The sequence below is a fragment of the Anticarsia gemmatalis genome, chromosome 13 (assembly GCF_050436995.1).
Source record: "Anticarsia gemmatalis isolate Benzon Research Colony breed Stoneville strain chromosome 13, ilAntGemm2 primary, whole genome shotgun sequence".
NCBI lineage: Eukaryota > Metazoa > Arthropoda > Insecta > Lepidoptera > Erebidae > Anticarsia > Anticarsia gemmatalis.
Window position 1 is genome coordinate 12,008,268 of NC_134757.1, and position 15,980 is coordinate 12,024,247.

Consider the following 15,980-nt stretch of genomic DNA (forward strand, 5'->3'; position numbering starts at 1 on the left):
GAAGCAATTTATAATTTGATTATAATGTAATATTGTATTTATATAAGTGTCATCATTGTCTTGTGATAGAAAATATAAAAAGCATTTGGTAATGTTAATCGATGTGTAGATATTATTTAATATGTATACAAAGTTTTGAATTATAGACATGTTATAAGTAGATTTGTAGATTTTGACTATAATGCTTCGAAACTATAATATTGGGCTATACAAATAGGTACCTACTACTGCTTTAATATAACTGTAAAATATGTTTGTATTTATAAGATTTCATAGTTGTGTAGTTACTATATACTATATTAAATAATGTAATCATCCTATAAACTAACAACGAAACTATATATAAGGATATAATGGAATTAGTGTAACTACTTGGGTAAAAATATTTTGTATATCTTAAAATCGTTGCTGGACAGACTATAATATAATGGAGGGAATTTATACAATATATAAACCATATATAATATACATATAGTTCAGATATATAATAGATGGTATATATATTTTGATATTCAAAACATTTTGTTGTATAATGATATTAAACTAAGCAAACCTCATTGTAAATAGGCTTGTAAAACGTATAATTTTCTGTACTCCTGGGCAATGAGTGCAGAAATAATATACGAAAATATAGAAACTAATATGTATATAGATTTAGAAATGTGACAATGAAGTTTTATGGGATCATAATAATAGATTTTTCGATCTAGTCAACGTTAAACTTAGTAATATAATATAATAATAATATAATATAGTCAAATGTAGGAAAATATGACGTTATTACGCGAAAAATATATATTTCATTGTCTTCCAGTCGGGTGTAGTTCATCTATAGTGCCAATATTGCGAACCTGACTGCCTCTGCTTTATAGAAAATATATCTTAATATATTATATCAATATTATAGAGTAACATGTTCCACCATATAAGTGTTTTAGGTCTATAAATAAATAATATTTCGTAGAGCAAGTATAAGCCTGTACTCCATTTAGCTTATTATATTAGAAAATATTTAAAAGTTTTAAAATGTTAGTGTATTATCACATGTTCAATGCCAAAAAGTCGTAATTCACAATCAGAAGAATATCACTTAGGCCTTTTTACGCTTGAGTGGAAAAGATATCTTCACGGCAAGAAGGGCTTAAAGTGAATATAAAATGAGGTGACTTACGTCTTTTTGCAATGAATTGTGTATGTTATAAAAGTTTTCAAATAGGAGCTAAAACGTTAAGCTGTTGCGATGTTTCTAATATATCTTATCGTTATAATAATTCAAAAAGTAGTTGTAGAAAATCTTATGTAGATTTCGTCATACATATTATAACCTTCCAATATATTATTAGATATGTGAATAAGTGTTTTTATAATAAAAATATATTAAAAATAGTTCATATACCCACAGAGATATACAATAATATAATTTTTACAATTTGTTGATTATTTTTATAGTTCGTTGTATTTTGATTTACATTGACTGTTTACTGTGTGTCAACGTTTAGCTGTATGTGTCGTGAGTAGCAATGTATTCGATGGTTCGTGTGTTAGATAATAAACGACAAATGTGTAGACTGCGCCTGTATCAGCCATTACAGGTTCATCTAGCCATTTGTTTTAAACAAAACTGTTGTATTATTTAACCCGTGACTTACTTAAAGTTAGTGTAAGTTCTTATTCAAAAGTCGGTCCTTGAACAAATGCCTTAAATCATCAGTCATCAAGTCCCAAGCAAAATTGTAAGCACAAAAATGCCAGAAATTTAATAATTTCCATACCAATCTAGATAATATATTTCAAGTAGTTATCATTACTACTTGAAATATATTCTACGACTCTACATAACTTAACTAAAGTTAGTCCAGAAACAGTTTCGTTGTTGCATGCAGTCATGAAACAACAAAGAAATAAAATAATTTACAGCTATGTGCTAGTGGTTTTTTTACAATCTATGTCAGTTCTGCAAGGGAGAAATCGTCAGAAAGGCAAGGCATTGCCTTGCCCAACCCCTTGTCTTACTTGAACGATCGCAGACGCACAACGACGTTGCGCGAGACGTCAAAACATTTTCAAAATGCGAAGAACCATCGCGTCTCACCACTGACATCAGCATAGGTAGGGCGACAGTACACGGGCCATTTGTGAACCGCAATCTTCGCGCTTCCCGCGTTGCCTCGCGTTCTTCAATCACGTAAGGCAACGCCTTACACCCAGAATAAACCACCAGAAGTTAGTATATCTATTTCGTATAATTACCATAAATACTAACAACAGTCGATCTTTTTAAAATCATCTTATCACAGCTGTCATAGCCAACTAGACAGTCATGTCATATTCAGGCCATCAAATGTCTAACTAATAAAAGTAAACAAAAAAATATACGCGAATAAAATCGAAAAGTGATAAATTCTAATGGGGTTATTGGGTGAAAATGTTAAAAAAGGAGCGAAGTTATAACATTCACCACCCATTGATGTATGGCGCGCAAATCTGTAAGCTTTAATACTACCTGCGTGAGTACGATTTTTGGTCTTTTATTACCAAGATTTGATAAGCTTCAGTTAAATATATTGTACAGGGAGCCATCCAAAACGGCATAGTGAATAATTGTTCTAATGACGCGATCAGAATCCTTTTAAAGGTACTCCAAAGCAGCTGTGACTTTCTACTCTTTTCGACTACAGCTTTTTTTAATCATTCAGTGCGAAAGTTGCTAACAACACAAACATTTTCTTATTTTCGATATTAACATATACTTTTTGCATAACAAATGTAGCCCTAATTCATTTTTGTATGCCCATCAAATAGTTTAAACTGGAGGATTTTTAATAGATGACTAAATGTTTCCAGAAACTATGTGAACGTATTCTTTCGACAAGAATACACCAGTGGAAAGACCGCTCAAACAATGCGATGGTATCAAAAGCTTCAAGGGAAATCACAGCTGCGTTGGTAATTACATCGTGCATAATATTAAGTAGACAATATACCTAGTAATAGAAACATAAGTAGTTGGATAGCGCAGATTATAATGGTATCTAAGCATTGTAGGAGGAACTGAATGCACACGTAGAATGTAGATAGTAGCCAAAATTGGGAACGGTGATTTTACTCACAACGGTGACTCTTCATAGTTATGTACGCGAATGTGTACAATGTGTCAACAATGCTCTATAAGAGTTGGTTGAAACTTTTGGTCTGGCGGAAAAATCAGAGTTTAATACCTAAGTGTGATTTCTAAACACTGTAAAAACAAGACTACGTTTAATCCTCATTTATAATCAGCATCAGCATTTTAATAAGAGAATTTGTGTACAGAACTTATGCGACTCCCACTTGGAAGCCGTGTCAAAATGGCTGAGCTGTAACGGTGAGATGTGGGGCGTGGGGCCGACGGCGGTGTTCGCGAGTGCCGCCGCCCTCTTCCTCTACAACGAGCTGGAGGCCACCGTCTTCATACCGGGGGACCAGGCTCAGGTGTCCGTCTTGGAGAAGACTTTGATCGTGAGTGGGTTTTTGATTCTTGGGATCCTGGGGCAATGTAGTTCAAAGGATAATTGGATCCATGCAGGTAGCTACTCCATTCATAAAATTATTAGTTAGATCCAATGGTTAGATATCTTAGAGTTGCGAAGGTCTAATTCTGTTCCGACAACGTTTAATCTAGTTGCTTCAAATATAGGTACCTACTTGATACTTTTGTTTGTTTGAATATTTTGTTACATGCTTACGACTTGGCCGTTAAACATTGTTTATCTTTCAGTCTACGATGATGCTCGGTATGCTAGCGCTGATGATTCACCTGTGGGTGTGCTCCATGCGCTTCTTCCAATATTACCTGGATACAGTCATTAAAGATGTTAGTACATCTCATTTTCGTACACACTCGTACGTCTTATGTAAGTTTGTTATGGTTATCCGATGTCTCACAAGGAAGGAAGGTGTGACTTATGATGTAGTGATTAGATTTCTTATGATAGTTCCAATTATTGAATTAATAGCAATGAGCGATATTTGATCATAATCAAATACTCACGGCAGAAAACTAAACAGCTGAGGAAATCTGAAATGTTAAGCAAAGTTCTTGACGTTATCTTCGATACTGAAAGCAGTACAACAAAGTAACGTAGTTTTTTGGTCAATCCGTTGTCAGAGTCCAAGCATGTTGCTGGAGATGACGACAGCGGGCCTGCTGGGCGGTCAGTCAGACATGATGCCGCTGGGCCCGCTGACCAGGTTCCTGCGCCAACAACAGCCGCAGATCCACATCACCGTGTGCTGGTTCCTCTCACTCTGCTACGCCGATTACGTCAGGAAACATTACTGCCAGCGGTTCAACTTGCCGTATTTGGAACAGTGGTTAGTATGACTATATTTTTTAGTTTGAGTTAAGGAAATACCGTACTAGCTGCCCAAAATAACCATTACCGTCAGTCGTAGGTACTATAAATATAAAAATATAACAATCGTTTTTTTTAAATTTATAGTACAGTACGATCAGAGGAACTTGGTATAGAGACACAGTTTTTGTCTATGCACCGCTTCGCAAATACTCTTTTGCATGCGTTTATTTTATAAACGCGAGAGTAATCAAAACTTTAAAACGAAATACACAATTAATATTTCTAGTAGACATTTATTTTTAATTTTGTTTGTTGGGAAGTACTAAGCCGAGCGACTATGTAATATATTTGTCTGTGCTGGTGGGGGCAGGCAAGCGGAGCTGCAAGACCGCGTCATGAGCACGGTGCACCAGACGATGCTGAGGGTCAACAGTTTCGTCGGCTCCGTCCATCAACGGCTGCGTGGGTACGCGCGAACAGACTCCCAGATACGCAGCCAAGAGAACAACAACACAATGATTAATACGTAATGCTTTTGGTGTTTATTTCTTTTTATGTTATACGTAACCTGTGTTAGAATTACCGATTGCACAGACTTCGTCCCGTAAATCTACTGATTGTTATAAATAAGAATTGTATTATTTTCCTCGCAAATTTTCTCTCCAGAATATCTTAGTTAGGCTTTAAAATAACCTGCATTGTTCAAGGTGTTCTCCAGTTTTGTTATTGGCAACTTACAAGGGTTTACTTATAGCTATCTTTATTAGTTATTAGTTTATCAGAAGGTCTATCCCCCTACCCAAAACTTCAAAGATTATGTCTAAGGTTTTAGAAACGAATGACTTTTCTAATGTTTATTTAATATCACCAAGTAGTTGACACTGTACTCATCATCATCATCACTAACTGATTCTTCAACCAAATCGTATATTTAGGGGTTAATTTGTAACTAGAGTGAGAGGCTGCCCCCAAAGAGGTCAACAGTTGAGATCTACCGCGGGTCTAGCTTCGGGGAGCGGGAGGGGAGGGAGGGAAGGGAGGGACGGCACGGGCGATCGTGTGACCCCGCCGCGGCGAGCCACAAGCCACCGACTGAACTACGGATCCGCCTCGTCGGACAGTCCAGTGAGACAACAGCGGACGCTTTCGAGAAACTTAGAGGCCTCATTGAGGTATTCTTGCTAAGTTTATATTTCGTACGTATACTGGATATGATTGGGTTGGCTCTCTTTTATTTCAATTAACTGTGTCTAAGACATTGTTCGCGTGGACGTCAGAAATTTGACTTTGAATTTGACATTCTTCTAACCATGACAAATTTCCTGGAAATCGGTTCAACGGTTTAGTCTTGATTGTAAACATACAGACTGACACATTTGCCATATTCGTATAGTGAATTCAAAATGACCGTATCAGCGACACAATCATCTGGGTAATCAAATTGAAATAAAACGATATTTTATCGTTTAAAATGTTAAGATGGCCATGTCATATGTTATCTCTATTTCCTGATATTTAAAACTGTATTTTCTCTCTAGACATCGGGGCTACCGTGTTCGGAGAAGTCCAGCCTCGGTGGTCCTAGCGCCTCTGAAGATACAGAGCCTCGACGACTGCCCCTGGAGAAAAATCACCAGACTACCTTTTGATTGAAATTTAAATAATATACATTTGACGTTAAAACTTATTGAGGTTTTATTTTAGTAGATATATAAAGTTCTCTTTTATGTTTTTAGTTTATGTTGCTCTTAGTAAAGATATAAGTTGCAAAATATGAAACGAAAAAAAAGCTGTATCGTGTGTACGCTACTGTAATTTCACTCTTTGAGCAATAAAATAATGCACGTTACTCTGTCCTTCAGCCTTATGTATTGGATATTATAATATCCTACCTACGCTGATAAAAGCTCAAGATTTTTACAAAATAGGTTCGCAAGCTATCCAGTTTAACCTACTTTTCATGACTTATGGTCCCAGCTTGAAACTAAATAAAAAAACTCCTGACAATGTCTCTGATTTTCACTTTGACAGTCCTAAATAGTCAAAATGTCAAAACGAATAATGGTTAAAATAAAAGCAAAACATTTTTGTGTGTAATTACAAAAAATAATAAATTTAAATAATATCCAGATGTCAATTTTGCAGTAAATATTTTAGATGATATAAATTGTAATGTGGAACACCTCTTTATGGAGTTACATGAAAACTGAAGGAATTGTCGTGAGTCACAACTTTCTATACAATGCTGCATAGAACCTTCTTTCCAGTAGGGCAATGCGGACCTGGAACGGTCAGTGGCCGTATTTTTTTAGTTTTGCCTTCATTGTTCGATTGATGAAATTGAACTTTGCTTCGACAAGGTCAGGCCTACGGTTACTGTTTAGTTCTCCATCTTGTCTATAATAACGTGTGGAATAGGAACTTAGCAATCAAAGCGTTACTGTGCCACTGACCTTTTGTGACAAGTACTTTACACCAAACTCTGTGTAACCACCAACAGAAAAACCCAACCTCGCTTGCCCTACCCGGGAATAAAAACGGAAGCAAAAATAAATACGTACACTTTCACTTACACAGAAATAGAACCAGACTTCGCGATCAGAATGACTTACCTTATTGCTTGTCCAACGGAGCTTGTAATATTTGGCCTGAAATGTAATGTATCTGCGTTTTCAGCTGTACCAACGTTCAAAATGTGGCGAGAACACGTTGTCGGCGGTGCCGACGCTGCTGTGGGCAGCCGGCGCGGCGGCGCTGGCGCAGCGCTTGCTCGCCGCGATCTTCAGGCGCTTCCTGTTCCGCCGGGTGCCACTGTGGGAGATTGTCTTGCAGGTATGGCACGTGCCAGTTCATTTCATCCGTCAATCATGAGCAAAAAGAAGTTTTAGGCATGACAAAGATCAATGGTTTTAAAAAATATAACGTAAGAGACGTACTGCGAAAGTAGTGAGGGGCTGTAAAGTTTGTTTGTCACCCAAACAATATTCTTAAGTAGTCGTTTGTTCTGTAGCATCTACTGTTCGTGTGGATGGTGATATACAGCCTGCACTTCTGGGGCGTGCTCGTGAAGGTTGTGAAGGCGACGGTTGAGTACTGCTATGAAAGCGTAAGTAGACGCCATTTGTAATGTCGTTCGCGTGGTATAGCTTTGCGTATAAATTAGGTGGAAGGCAAAATATAAACCTTTGTATCCTATCTATGTATCATCTCTCAACTGCCTCTATGGCGCGGTCGGTAGTATATGCGGCTGCCGTGCGAGAGGTCTCGGGTTCGAATCCTGGGTCGGGCTAAAAAGTCTTTTCTGAGATTTTCTGTTAAGAATTTCTTAGAGATTGCCCGGAGTTGGGAAGTTAAGGTCGAAGACCTCCGTGCCTCGGAGAGCACGTAAAGCCGTCGGTCCTGCGCCTGACCTCTCACTGGTTGTGTCGGTTATCCGTCCCACCAGACTATGAGAGTGATGGAATATAGAGTGTACCTGTGTATTGTGCACACACTTGGACACTATAAACAAAGTCCTGCACAGATGGCCAGTTTCAATGAAACTGACCGCCGAGGCCGTATCGGCTAGGAGGACATTATTATGTATCACCTAATCAGCCCGTTTCCACCCACGTACGCCACTGGATACGGTGTTGCGCTTGTGTCATCCATTGCAGCCCTACACATTAAACAATTTCATCCTACCACCTAGCTGGGGGCCTTCGTTGTGACGTCCAATTCCATACCACTTATAAAATATATTAATGAAATAGCCGCCATTACCCCTTCGACATTATCTATATTAGAAGACACAACAAACTAAAATCCATTGGAAATCTTAAAAATAACGTTATCTTCAAGAGCCTGCTGCAAGAGTCGGAGGTGCTGATGCTGGATGATGACGTGGAGAGCTGCAAGGTGATGCAGCAGTGGATGATCTGGATGTGTGGTGTCGCGCCGCTCGCCATCTACATACAGACCAGACCCAGGCCTGAAGTACCGCCGCTTATGATATGGTCAGTGACTTCTTATAAAATAAGACATACATTATGACGACATTTTGCTGCATAGCGGTTAGTACAACGTCTGTACTTTGTACCAGAGGCCATGGTTCTGATTTTCAATCGACAAATCCCTGTGAAACTAGCCTTTGTGCGAGAGCTGTCCGTTTTTATAATAATAAAAAAATAACCAGAATGGTTTAGGCTACCAATCACCAGATCTTTGTTTCCATTGCTGGTCAACAAAAATAGTTTTCATGGTGATGTATATGTCATCGATATGATATCAAAGTACCACTTCTTGGTATATGTATAGAAAAACTCTAGCAACACGTAAAGACTTACCACTCACCAAATAACACTCCATTTCTTCTTTTCTAGGATAACAACAAGTCCTTGGCAGCGTCGTGAGATGGGTGCCTACGGGTACTACCTCAACCGACCCCTATCATCATTAGGGTCATCCACCAACCTGTCCCCTCGCCAGCAAGCCTTGACCCTAAGGAGAGCCTTCAGCGACTCCAAGATCATCATCAAAGAATCACCCAAGAAGAAACGAATGTCCAAATCTATTTGAAATTATGTGTTCTAAGCTGTATTTATTTAACGAATAAAAACAAGCAATTTTTTTTAGATTGTCGTTTCATTTTTATCTCTTGTAGTATACGTGCAGTGGTTAGTCCTGTAATAGCCTTGGAGTTAAGATGCCTCTTACACTTTGCACTAAAGATGTTCGTATTCTTAGCAACAACCAATTTTACAAAAACTTGAAAATGGGTTTTAATATTTTTCTTTGACTTGACCTTTTGACGGTACAAAGAAGTAATGAGTTACCTACAAGTGTTATGGGTTTGATTCCCACAAGTTATCGGTGTTTGTGTACTAGGTCACATTCAGGGCATGCAGCAGAGCGGAATCTAGAAAGGACCAAGAAGGTAGGTAGGTGCCTACCCAAAATTATCCCAAGTAACCTATTTTTAGCTCAAGACAATAAAACCTCCTTACAACAATGAACTCAATCAAAATTTTAAATAAAGAACAATAAACAAAAATCTCCATGGCAACGCTTCATTCACAACAAAGGCCAAGAGATGTCACTATGCATTAAAAATTAAAACTCGCTATTAAGATTCTCCGGGCGAGGTATATAAGGGCGTGGGAGTGCAGGTCGCGTCATACTAACCTTGCGTAGGGCGTTCCGTGATCAAGTAGGCGGATGCCCCGGGTCGGTGCCACTCATTGCACTTAGAGTGGAGATAGCCGGTCTGTGACTATCCCGACTTGGGATACGTCGTGCGTGTAATTTTTGGTAGTCGGACTTGCGTTCTTGCGCGGTCCATTATAATTACTGACAGATCAAATAAATCTCATTCACATTTCAAGACGTAATTAGAATTAAGTGACATTATTATTATGATACACACGCACAAAAAACCAAATAATAAGCGACATACATTATCATACAACAAATCAGCCGACACCACGATATCAATCATCATAAGACACGGTATTAAATGTACTAACATTTAGGTAGACGTGATCTAACCTCCATTTTATCCGGAACGGCTGTTCTATATGCCTGAGTTCACCTTTATAATAAAAAACATTAACTTACCTTGACAACGCCAAAAGTCATCATAATGCTTCCATTATTATCCAGTACCAACAAAATGTAAGGACACATACAACGTCACAAATCTTCGTAAATGTATGTTGTTCGCTTTGAAGTAAATTAAACAGCGAATGCCAAAAGGAGTTGGTTTAGTAGATAAAGGACTTATTCGCAAAACGCCTTACCCCTAAAAAGAGGACCTAATCGTCCAATGGCTTATTCTTATAAAGGCTAATTCGCAAAATGACCTATTCTTAAAAAGACCTATTCGCAAAATGGCTTATTCTTATAAAGACTAATTCGCAAAATGACCTATTCTTAAAAAGACCTATTCGCGAAATGACCTCTTTTTACCAGTTGCCTATTTTTAATTTTTTTAAATTATGTTATTCTTAAAATAAATAACCATTCAAATAGTACATTATTATAATAGTATATTATTAGTAATAAAAATAATTATTGTGATTTTATTAAATTATTGTTAAAATAGAGGAAAAGCAGTAGGTTTTTGATTATCATTCATATTTTGATATTTTTGACCTTTTTAATAAATAATAAATATGATTATGTATTCCATTTCTTTAAATATTTACTCTTTATACATACTTAGACTATGGATTATGCCTACATCCTGAAATTATGTTTCATGTTCGGGAATAGGGAATTTTACGAATAGGGTATTTCACGAATAGGGTATTTCACGAATAGGATATTTCACGAATAGGGTATTTTACGAATAGAGTATTTTACGAACATGGTATTTCACGAAAAGGGTGTTTTACGAATAGGGTATCTCACGAATAGGCCCAAAAACGACTGCAAGTCATTTTGCGAATAAGTCCTTTATCTACTAAACCAAGGAGTTGACTATTTATGCTAGTTAGTTTTTTGATGCACGAAAATCTACGACTTCATAAAATTGCACTCTTAATTTTTACTAACCCTTTAAAGAATTCTTTCAGAAGTTATTTCTTAAAAGTAAGGGGCAAGTTATTATTATTACATTATTATTGCTACGAAAGTATTAAATACCTTCTTCAAATATACAAAAAAGAAAACAAAGTAAATAAACATAGAATAATGATTTATTGTTTGAACATTGACGGTACTAACCGAACGCTGTACACTGCGCAGACGCAACGCGTTTACGACGAACTGTGTAAAAGAAATACAAACAATCAGACGGGATTTATTTGTACAAGTTACTTGTTATATTGAGGCTTGAGTTACACTTGAAGTAATTGAGAAAGCTACCCTCGGATATTCATCAACCTAAAAGATAATATAAAATTTCTATATTTCTTAAAATCAAAACCATCCTTGTTTTGAATTTGTTATCTACTGCGGCTAATCTACAAGACGGCTTAACCGGTTTATGACTACACTTTAACTGGTAAATTGTTTATATTAATAGTAAGTTTATGTGAGAGTAATATGATTTTATTAACAGTAGACTTTTTGTCAGTTTGGCAAGATTAAACGCAACGCACTACGCATTACGTCGCAAAAAACTTCATCAAGTGTAACTCCAGCCTTAACATTTTCATATAAAATATATAAAAACAGTAATTATATAAAAGTTTCAATATCCATCTGGATACTAACAAAATGTCTGCTACGTGTCGCCCGCAGCTGTCTTCTTCTTCACATCGAAGCTTTTTAGGGGATCGTTCTTACGGGCCTGGAAATAAACAAAAATGAAACATAAGTTTAAAATAATTTGTTTAGAAACGCCAGTTAAAATATAACCGGCAAAATCCCTAGGATATTTCGTGGCATTTTCGCACCAGCGGTAAGCAGTCAGCAGTCGTATTTGTTAAGAATTAGTGCATATTGTATCGTACGCAACATGATTATGGTTGAACATTAAAACGTGATTATTGACAGAGTTATGTAGATAAATTAACGATTGAAAAGAGTGTATGTAAGTCTTGTCAATACCTTTCATGAAGTACGAAAACATAGAAAAGCACGATTTGCAACCTATGGAGGAGCTCAGAATAGAACGTTGCCTAATACAAGCACAGTAAAGGTAAGGCATATTTTTCTTTTTTAAGTCAGGCCAAAAAACTGCACATAAAATACGACAAACAATATAAACGTTTCGAAACATTTACCTGATACTTATGTCTCTTAGCACTGCCATAGTTCCCGGGCTGTTTCCTCTTCTTCTGCGGAACAGGTGCCGGTGCCGCATCCTGCTCATCTTCCACCGTCTCCTCACTCCTCAGGGCAGCAGGGAGTAAGTACTCCGGCACGTGAGCCAAATGGTGCTGGACTTTCACTGTGTGTAAGGCTTTATCTCGCCGTAATGCTGCTAAATCTGTTGGGTTTTCCTCGAAGTAACCCTGGAAGTTATGCTTCGGTTAGTAAGGTTTTTGTGTTTGTGTGAGTGAACTTGTGTGGGTGTGATGTCAGAGAGAAGATTAGTCGTTCATCAATGTGTTATGTTTTTATGTGGTCATCATGTGAATTGTAGACTTTCTGATTAGATTCTGTGAATGGGTTTAATAATTTGCAGTAGCCTCAAGCAATTCAAATTCCTTAAAAACTAATCAATGCAGCGGGCCGCTAAAGTACTTTTACTGCATTGCTACAATAATGTCTTGCGAAAGTTTACTTGAGTTGATACGTAATTTGTTTTTTCTTACAATAAATTGTACAACTAAAGTATTTATATCTCACCTGTAACTTCTTACAATTAAGTAGTTCTTGTTTGATCTCCTTGAGCCGCGCTTCTCGCACCGCTATCCTGGTGACGGCGCGCCACGCGTCACGAGATCTGTAGCGGAAACCTTCCACCTCTTCCAGGGCAAATTCATACTTTCTGACAATGGAAAAAAGGAAATTATTATGTCTACCAAGAAATTTGACTGTATTAAAAGCAGAGTCAGATCAAAGCTAACAAAAGCTCGATAACTATTAATTAAAATGATTTTTTTTTCACATCCAAATATTTTTTAACTGCATTTAATAAAACTTGGCAGTGTCAATTATATTCTAAATAAACTGTATTTATATATATTAAGAACTTACTGTAAGACCTTCTGTGTTTTGAAACCTTTTGATAGATGTGCTTCTACGGAATCCATTAATGGTTTTTCTCTTATTGATACAAATGATAACACTGAACCCTGGAAACAAAAAATATTATTAAACTTCACTTTTCTGAAATTGTTTTAAAACTAAGAATTGAAATTGCTTCGAATTTTCAAAGTAATATAAAAAAAATTAGGAAAATACACTCATACTAGTCTATTGGCACCTAGTTGTTGCATTACGAAACGCACAGACGCGTCGGGGGCAGTGAATGTGTTAAGACACATTAGCTCCATATTCCAAAACAAAACTTCAAACCAACCTGATTATTACCCCTAGCAGTCCTGCCAGCTCTATGCACATAAGAGTTAACATCCAAAGGAAAATCAAAGTTGATAACATTAGACACATGCTGGAAGTCTATTCCCCTTGACACTCCAGACTCCTTGTCTTTCCTTCTCTTAGACCCTTGCTTCTTCTTCTTTCTCTCTTCTATGGGAAGAATGCCACCGTCTGGCTGTTCTAAAGCCATCTCGTCAGATGCAATGATGATTTGATACCGTCCTCTGTTAAATTGGTCGACAGAGAGACAGCGGACAGCTGCTGGTAGTTCAGAGTTTAGGACGCAGGAACCGATTTTGAACTGTTCTAAGTATAGTTTTAATCTGGAAAGGAATAACATTTGTTAAATTTACAAATATACGAAAATATAAAATTATGTACAACAGTAAAAATTTTCATACAAGTATCACACAAAATAAAATGTTGGTTCTGCATAATGAAATGTTGGTGCAGTAAAGCTATATGCTTATTACCAAAATTACTGTGCCATGAATATAGTCTGTTACAAATAGGAAAACACAACTCTGCTTTGTGAGTTGCCACCATAGAACACTAAACAGACAAATTAGAATACTTGGCAGGTAACTTTGTACAATAACTTAATTTACCTAATTTAAAGATGACCAAAAGGACACTTACTTATAACACCTATCTACAGTCCGTACAAAGATGATACTCTTTCCTCTAATTAAACTCAGCTTCAACAAAGCATACAATATAGCTGCTTTATCATCTTCCTCAGCAAACAAATGGTAATGTTGCAACTGTGATGATGGAGCCAGTTCTGGTTCCTCAAGCTTGAGAGTCACAGGGTTACGGAGGACGATCTTTTTGAGGTTTAATACATCATCTGAGAGTGTGGCTGATGCAAGGACAGCTTGGTAGATTTTTGGAAGATACCTGTTAATAAATATGGCAATATTACAATGTAAATTTGGTAATTTGAACTGTTATAAAAAGTATTATTACTAAAGTTCAGCAAGATACATAAAAAGAAAATTTTTGCAAGTCAATAAATTGTTGTGTTATGTAGAAAACACAACATGAGATTTATGACTAAAAAACAAAAGCCATTGCACAATTTTTGTAGCCAACTCATTTTACCAAACTAACTACTTTTACTTACCCAAGTAACTCCTTAATTTCATCTTCATAACCAAAAGAAAACACCAAATCAGCTTCATCTACCACCATGACTGCTAAATCTTCCTTCAATCTCATATTATTTGCTTTCAAATGTACCAGAGCTCTTGACGGTGTGGCCACTACGATGTCTGGTTTGTCCGATAATAATGCTTTCTGTGTTTGTGTGTCTCCACTTGAAGATATGTCTATGCATTTTACTTCTCTTGCACATTTTGTTGTTAAGTCACCTATAACGGAGGTAATCTGAAATGTTTAACTAGAAAATAATGATGTTCTGTTAGGGTAAGAAGTAAACCATGTGATTGTGACCTCATATTAATGCTACACAGGGTTTAAACCAAACAATGTACTTAATTGTCTCCTTTGAGCATTGTTATTCCTAAATTACAAGTATTTTAAATTAGCAGGATTAAACTTATATAGCTGCATTTAGTTTCAGTAGAAATGATTTTAAATCCCAACAAAACATTATTAGGTTGTTGTTTCAAGACAAACACCACATGGTAAAATCTTAAAAATATAAAAGGGAATACTTGAATGAATATATTTGTACTAACCTGTCCACACAACTCTTTGCTAGGCGATAATATCAATGCTCTGATACACTGGTGTGTGCTTGTGTTCTTCAAATTCAATATCTTTTGAATTACTGGGACAGTGAATGCGGCCGTCTTGCCAGAGCCTGTTCGCGCTCTCATCAGTACATCTTTGCCTTCAAGTAATAAAGGAATAGCCGTTTCTTGAATTAAAGTAGGTTCTGGCCATCCTAATTGTGAAATAGCCTGTGAAAACAACACGATTTGTTGATCTACGCACTTAGGATCGTGGTCACGACGGACGCCGTGTATTTTTCATTAAAGACAGATTTTTGTTATATCTGTTAGACTGGCTTATTGTTTATTCGTTTATTATGAGCATTTTAAAAGACTTACCTTCAATATTCGATCATCTAATTCCATTTCATGAAACATAACCTTCTTTTCCTCACCCATGTTTTGAGTTTATTTTTTAGGTTTTTGCAATAAACTCACACACAACTTTAAGGCGAATTAAGGTATTTAAGATTTTGCACTTATAGCATATTAGTATATTAATTTGTATTAATTAAATTTTAATCTATTAACCTTTATAAATTCAACACGCAAAATAAAAACAGATTGTAAATTCACGTGGTATGCGCCATTCAAGATAATTATTGTCAAATGCGGGATGTCAAATGTCACAATGGCAGACCATAGATTATAGATGAGGAGTTTCTGATGGTCTATCTCGTTCTAGGTAAGTACCTATTGGTCTTTTATAATCATAAATAAATAAAAACAAATAAATAAATCATAACGAAGAATTTATTCACACCTTATGATCATAGTTTTTATGAGCGGCATTTGGGAATATTATCATGATAAGAACTTTATTGGCATAGTTTAACAACAGTTTCAAAGAGGCCACTACTCTTCCTTGATAAATTAGGACACGTATATATTTGGCAGGATTTTGCTATACCGATTCTATTTGTTTTTCTTT

The 15,980-nt window shown here is 36.4% G+C and overlaps 3 protein-coding genes and 1 non-coding gene across 9 annotated transcripts; 3 read left to right on the forward strand and 1 right to left on the reverse strand.

The window, feature by feature from the left end:
• The first annotated feature begins 2,094 nt into the window (after window positions 1–2,094).
• LOC142977876 (uncharacterized) lies at window positions 2,095–6,024 on the forward strand. Of its 5 annotated transcripts, none has more exons than XM_076121997.1 (8): window positions 2,095–2,223; window positions 2,845–2,946; window positions 3,313–3,498; window positions 3,758–3,853; window positions 4,148–4,353; window positions 4,708–4,863; window positions 5,291–5,509; window positions 5,876–6,024. In XM_076121997.1, exons 2-8 carry the CDS (start codon window positions 2,908–2,910, stop codon window positions 5,988–5,990), a joined length of 1,017 nt encoding a protein of 338 aa, XP_075978112.1. In that variant the 5' UTR covers window positions 2,095–2,223; window positions 2,845–2,907; the 3' UTR covers window positions 5,991–6,024. The 5 variants fall into 5 exon arrangements, with proteins under 5 accessions (XP_075978112.1, XP_075978114.1, XP_075978113.1 ...); XM_076121996.1 differs by lacking the exon at window positions 2,095–2,223 and adding an exon at window positions 2,257–2,507 and having other exon boundaries at window positions 5,293–5,509; XM_076121999.1 differs by lacking the exon at window positions 2,845–2,946.
• Window positions 6,025–6,373: 349 nt separating this feature from the next.
• LOC142977998 (uncharacterized) lies at window positions 6,374–8,950 on the forward strand. The gene is made up of 5 exons (XM_076122202.1): window positions 6,374–6,557; window positions 7,014–7,169; window positions 7,348–7,443; window positions 8,178–8,332; window positions 8,699–8,950. The coding sequence occupies exons 1-5, from the start codon at window positions 6,510–6,512 to the stop codon at window positions 8,892–8,894; spliced, it is 651 nt and encodes a 216-aa protein (XP_075978317.1). The 5' UTR covers window positions 6,374–6,509; the 3' UTR covers window positions 8,895–8,950.
• Window positions 8,951–9,492: 542 nt separating this feature from the next.
• On the forward strand, window positions 9,493–9,657 carry LOC142978064 (U1 spliceosomal RNA). The gene has a single exon (XR_012959739.1). It is a non-coding gene; the product is annotated as a U1 spliceosomal RNA (small nuclear RNA).
• Window positions 9,658–10,996: 1,339 nt separating this feature from the next.
• Ddx56 (putative ATP-dependent RNA helicase DDX56) lies at window positions 10,997–15,659 on the reverse strand. Of its 2 annotated transcripts, XM_076121981.1 has the most exons (10): window positions 15,389–15,659; window positions 15,014–15,238; window positions 14,437–14,699; window positions 13,950–14,210; window positions 13,291–13,633; window positions 12,966–13,063; window positions 12,615–12,756; window positions 12,047–12,277; window positions 11,535–11,610; window positions 10,997–11,084 (listed from the first exon to the last, which is right to left on the reverse strand). In XM_076121981.1, exons 1-9 carry the CDS (start codon window positions 15,446–15,448, stop codon window positions 11,545–11,547), a joined length of 1,689 nt encoding a protein of 562 aa, XP_075978096.1. In that variant the 5' UTR covers window positions 15,449–15,659; the 3' UTR covers window positions 10,997–11,084; window positions 11,535–11,544. The 2 variants fall into 2 exon arrangements, with proteins under 2 accessions (XP_075978096.1, XP_075978095.1); XM_076121980.1 differs by having other exon boundaries at window positions 10,997–11,610.
• Between the last annotated feature and the right edge of the window lie 321 nt (window positions 15,660–15,980).

What these genes read in the sequence shown, in the direction of transcription:
- Ddx56 (XM_076121981.1), bottom strand. Translation starts at nt 15,448, where the DNA reads ATGGGTGAGGAAAAGAAGGTTATGTTTCATGAAATGGAATTAGATGAT. An exon ending in ACTGTAGATAGGTGTTATAA is followed by an intron (nt 13,634 to 13,949) that starts GTAAGTGTCCTT and finishes ATTCCTTTCCAG; the next exon opens with ATTAAAACTATACTTAGAAC. An exon ending in CTAAGAGACATAAGTATCAG is followed by an intron (nt 11,611 to 12,046) that starts GTAAATGTTTCG and finishes GTTTATTTCCAG; the next exon opens with GCCCGTAAGAACGATCCCCT.
- LOC142977876 (XM_076121996.1), top strand. Translation starts at nt 2,472, where the DNA reads ATGGCGCGCAAATCTGTAAGCTTTAATACTACCTGC. An exon ending in TAAGCTTTAATACTACCTGC is followed by an intron (nt 2,508 to 2,844) that starts GTGAGTACGATT and finishes AAATGTTTCCAG; the next exon opens with AAACTATGTGAACGTATTCT. An exon ending in AACAACACAATGATTAATAC is followed by an intron (nt 4,864 to 5,292) that starts GTAATGCTTTTG and finishes TTGTAACTAGAG; the next exon opens with TGAGAGGCTGCCCCCAAAGA.
- LOC142977998 (XM_076122202.1), top strand. Translation starts at nt 6,510, where the DNA reads ATGTGGAACACCTCTTTATGGAGTTACATGAAAACTGAAGGAATTGTC. An exon ending in TGAAAACTGAAGGAATTGTC is followed by an intron (nt 6,558 to 7,013) that starts GTGAGTCACAAC and finishes CTGCGTTTTCAG; the next exon opens with CTGTACCAACGTTCAAAATG. An exon ending in TTGAGTACTGCTATGAAAGC is followed by an intron (nt 7,444 to 8,177) that starts GTAAGTAGACGC and finishes GTTATCTTCAAG; the next exon opens with AGCCTGCTGCAAGAGTCGGA.